At 71.4% G+C, this 4047-nt stretch overlaps 3 protein-coding genes across 3 annotated transcripts in view; 2 read left to right on the forward strand and 1 right to left on the reverse strand.

Annotated features, from left to right (window-relative positions):
• Positions 1–219: 219 nt before the first annotated feature.
• Positions 220–1257, forward strand: EMIHUDRAFT_250758 (hypothetical protein; the record flags this gene model as incomplete). The annotated part of the gene is made up of 2 exons (XM_005756343.1): positions 220–765; positions 958–1257. 2 exons carry the CDS (start codon positions 220–222, stop codon positions 1255–1257), a joined length of 846 nt encoding a protein of 281 aa, XP_005756400.1.
• A 272-nt stretch (positions 1258–1529) lies between these two features.
• Positions 1530–2992, reverse strand: Lhcf16_2 (light harvesting protein; the record flags this gene model as incomplete). Its single annotated transcript, XM_005756344.1, has 6 exons — positions 1530–1890; positions 1991–2050; positions 2108–2200; positions 2274–2389; positions 2490–2747; positions 2833–2992. The coding sequence occupies 6 exons, from the start codon at positions 2987–2989 to the stop codon at positions 1786–1788; spliced, it is 789 nt and encodes a 262-aa protein (XP_005756401.1). The 3' UTR covers positions 1530–1785.
• Positions 2993–3160: 168 nt separating this feature from the next.
• The window catches only part of Lhcf15_2 (light harvesting protein), a 1362-nt gene continuing 475 nt past the window's right edge, over positions 3161–4047 (forward strand). The window contains exons 1-4 of the mRNA XM_005756345.1: positions 3161–3187; positions 3255–3389; positions 3499–3788; positions 3917–4018. Coding sequence (XP_005756402.1) covers positions 3185–3187; positions 3255–3389; positions 3499–3788; positions 3917–4018 — 530 coding nt within the window. The 5' untranslated portion in view covers positions 3161–3184. The remainder of the gene's footprint in view (positions 3188–3254; positions 3390–3498; positions 3789–3916; positions 4019–4047) is intronic.

A 4047-nucleotide genomic window follows, 5' to 3' on the forward strand; every position in this document is an offset into this window, starting at 1 on the left:
CAGATTGCGGGCGTGTGGCTGGCTCCGGCGGCGGCGCCTGCCGCGGGCGCGGAGGGCGAGGCGGGCGAGGACCAGCTCGAGGCGCTGCGCCGCACTACGCAGTGGGGCGCCTTCGCCGCCGTCGTCGAGCAGCGGCTCGGCGCGGGCTGGCGGGTGCGGAGCGGGCCGCTGCACTCAGTGCGTGTCGGGTCGCACGAGCTGCAGGGCCGGCGGCCGACGATGGAGGACGAGGTGACGGTGGAGAGCGTCGCTGCGCCACACCTGGCGGGCCCGACGGGCTCGCCGCTCACCTTCCTCGGAGTGTACGACGGGCACGGAGGCAGGGCGTGCGCGCGGTTCGCCGCGGAGAAGCTGCACGCGGCGCTGCTCGCTGCGGAGGCGTTCGAGAGGGGGGCGGTGCTCCCCGCCCTGAGGGAGGCGTTCCTCCTCACCGACGACGCCTTCCGCCAGACCGAGGCCGACTCGGGCGCCTGCGCGCTCGTTGCGCTCATCGTCGGCGGCCGCCTCTTTGTGGCGCACGTCGGCGACTCGCGCGCGGTGCTGTGTTCGGGGGCGGGCGGTGCGGCGGTGCGGCTGACCGAGGACCACAAGCCGGACGAGAGGGGCGAGCGGGCGCGCATCGAGCGCGCGGGCGGCGAGGTTGTCTTTGGAGGCCGCTGCTGGCGCGTCACGCACCCGCGCACGCAAATGATGCTCGCGACGTCCCGCTCCCTCGGGGACATCGCCTTCAAGCAGTCTTGGGAGCGGGCGGCCGCGGAGGCGAGGGTCGAGGCGCAGATCGAGCGCGAGGCGGCCGCCGACGACGCCGACGCCGACGCCGCAGGGGCCGGCGAGGCGGGCGGCGCGCGCCTGACCGCCCCCGCCGCGCCGGCTCCGTCGGACGCGGGCGCCGGCTCGGCCGGCGCGGCTGGAGGCCCGGCGGGGTGCGACTTGTCGATCGAGGTGCCGCGGCAGCAGGAGGCGCCCCCGCCGCTCGGCGAGGGCAGCGCCGCGCCGGAGCTTCCGCAGCTGCTGCTCGCCGAGCCGACCGTTGCGGAGCGGCCTCTCTGCGCCGCAGACCGGTTCGTCATCCTCGCGTGCGACGGCGTCTGGGACGTGCTGACCGACCAGCAGGCGTGCGACTGCGTGCGGAGCGCGCTGGCCGCGGAGAACGCGACTCCCACCGAGGCGGCCAAGAAGCTGGCGGGCGAGGCGTACGCCGCCGGCTCGACCGACAACATCTCCGTGGTGGTTGCTGCCATCCTGCCGTACTTGTGATTGCCCCAGACGAAATGGGGAGCGGGCGCGTTCTCTCGCGACGAAGGCGGAGACGCGGAGAGCCGCCCCCCCCCATGCCCGACACCTCAGCTCGCTGTGAGTCTGAGGCGACGGCATCGGCGGACAGCGGACACTTCCCAGAGCGTGCACCGTGCAGAGTCTGCAGAGACGAGACGCGAGAGAGACTCCCAACCGCAAGCGAGAGCGAGACAGAGAGCGAGAGAGGAGCTCCTCTCCCTGTATTTATTGTCTCTGTGAACATGCACAAACCTGGAGTTTATCGTTCTTGCGTAATGCACACACACGGCCGGCCGCCGCGCGACTCAGGTGTCTCAGCCGGGGCTGCCGCTAGCCGCGACTAGACTAAGCAAGCACCTCTCACAGTGTCGCGCGGTGCAGCAGCAGGCGGCCACCGACCGACGGGCGGGTGCGTGCGCCCGCGTCCGGTTCGGAGCGGCGGCGCGGCGCAAGCGCACGGTGTGAGGAGAGGGGCGGCAGAAGCGGCGGCGGCGACAGCGCGCGGGCCGCTCAGAGCGCCGTCGGCGCGGTGAAGATGTTCTGGGTGAAGGGTGCCATCACCTCGCCCGTGTAGGCGGGGACCACTCCCTTGAGGAAGGGGACGGAGCCGGGCACCTGCGCGCGACGGGGAGAGGCGTCGGCAAGGCGCGAGTGGCCACGGGGTGGGGTGGGGGGGGGGGGGGGATCGGGAGAGCACGAGGGGTCGGATCCGCACCGTGGCCTCGGAGAGGAAGCCGAAGAGGCCGATCATGGCGAGGCGGCCTATAGGGGGGGGCTCCGAGACGCCTCCGCGAACGCCTCCAGGAGAGGCGAGGCGGGCCGGGCGCGGCACGCCGTTGTTGATCTCGGCGAGGCGGCCCTTTGCCTTCTTCTCCTCGGTGGCGCGCTTCGAGATGCCGAACGGGTCGAAGAGGGGGAAGGGGACCTGCGGGGAGGGCCGCGAGCAGGCTCACGGGGCAGGCTGTGCCAGGCCGCGGGAGCGGGTCGGAGGAGGCCACCGGGTGCGGCAGCAGGTCGAAGGACGGAAAGTAGCCGGGTTTGCCTCCGCTCATGTAGTGCTTCTGGCCCTCCGCCTCGAGCACCACCTTGTTCTCGCGCCACGACTCCATCACGCCTGCAGGGAGCGCCGACGCGGCCGGTGGGAGGCCGCGCGGCGGCCGTGGGGAGAGCTCGTGCCGCGACGCAGCGAGCGGGCGGCGGTGGCGAGCGCGGACCGACAAAGAGGATGATTTGCCACTTGGCGATGTCGGGGATGGCGTCCCACACAGCGGGCGCGGGCAGGCCGGTGGGCACCGACGCGGCGACCTTGTCGAAGGTCCAGCGGATGTCGTTCGAGTGCACGATGTAGCCCACAAAGCCGGCCATCGCGATGCGGCCATGCTTGATCTCCGCCTCGCGCAGGAAGCCGATCGTCGCCTCCTGAGAGGTGCCCCAGAAGCTGTAGTCGGAGAGCGCGAGCGGATCCCAGAAGCCTGCGGCAGCGGCGCGGCGGATTGGGCGGCTGCGGCAACGGCGGCCGAGGCTGATCCGCGGCGGATCGAGGTGCGGGCCGCTCACCGACCGCCGGGTTGAGGTCCTTGGCGAGGGCCTCGAGGTCGGCTTTCGTCTCCATGAGGGGCGGCGCGGCGGCAGGCCGAGCGTGCCGCAGCGAGGCGCCGGCCGGCGCCGCGGGAGCGGCGTAAGAGAGAGACAGAGTCGAGGCGGTCGCCAGCATTTGCAATGAAGCCGAAAGAGATAGAGGCGGAAAACAAATTCACGGACAAGCCGCGTAGGAGCACAGCAAAATGCGAGGCCGCGTAGGAGCGAGCACGACATTAACCATACGGCCTGTCAGGAGAGTCCGAGCGGAGCATCGTATTTCTCCGTAATTTCTTTTTGTACGCGCATCTCGATACCGAAAATTGCTCCAATGGTGATCCGCTCCTTCGAACGCTCGTTCCCACCCTCACGTTCCTCACAGCCTCTCCCCCTCCTCGCAGCTCTCGGCCTCCGTCGCCCTCTCCGCCGGCTCTGCCGCGATCACCGCGCCCGTCGCCGCCCCGGGGCGCGGCGCCGTCCGTGCCGCTGCGCCTGCGCTCATGGACAAGTCTGGCCTCGAGGGCTTTGCTAAGGAGGCGCGACCAGCCTGTGACTTGACCACCCAGCGTGCCGCCACCGCTCGCCCGGCGGCCTGTGCGGCCACGCGACGCGCCTGCTGAGGTGCCGCCGGCCCGCTGCCCGCAGCTCAACCCCGTCGTCGGCTACTGGGACCCGCTCAACCTCTCTAACGGCGAGTTCTGGGGCGACTCGAACTCAGCGACGATCGGCTTCCTGCGCGAGTCGGAGATCAAGCACGGCCGCGTCGCGATGGCCGGCTTTGTGGGCTACATCGTGCATGCCAACGACATTCGCTTCCCGTGGGATAAGGTTGCGATGGCGGCGCCAAAGGGGCTCTCCCCGCAGGAGCTGTGGGACGTGACGCCGGAGGCGGCGAAATGGCAGATCATCCTGACCATCGCCTTCCTCGAGTTCTGGCGCGCACGCACGCGCCGTTCCGGCCCTCCCTCTCCTCGCCCGCGTGTGGCACCCGCCGCGGCCCTCGCACCGCAAGCGACGGCGGCTGCTGCTTCGCCGCCGAGCACGGACGCGCCTCCCGCCGCAGGCGCGAGAACTCGTACATCCTGAGCAAGGAGGGCGAGCAGCACTACATGCGCGGCGGCAAGCCCGGCTACTTCCCCACCTTTTCCGAGCTGCCCCACCCGGTGCTGTTGCAGCGCCGCCACTCCCCCCCCC

The sequence above is a fragment of the Emiliania huxleyi genome (genome assembly GCF_000372725.1).
Source record: "Emiliania huxleyi CCMP1516 unplaced genomic scaffold EMIHUscaffold_979, whole genome shotgun sequence".
Lineage (NCBI taxonomy): Eukaryota > Haptophyta > Isochrysidales > Noelaerhabdaceae > Emiliania > Emiliania huxleyi.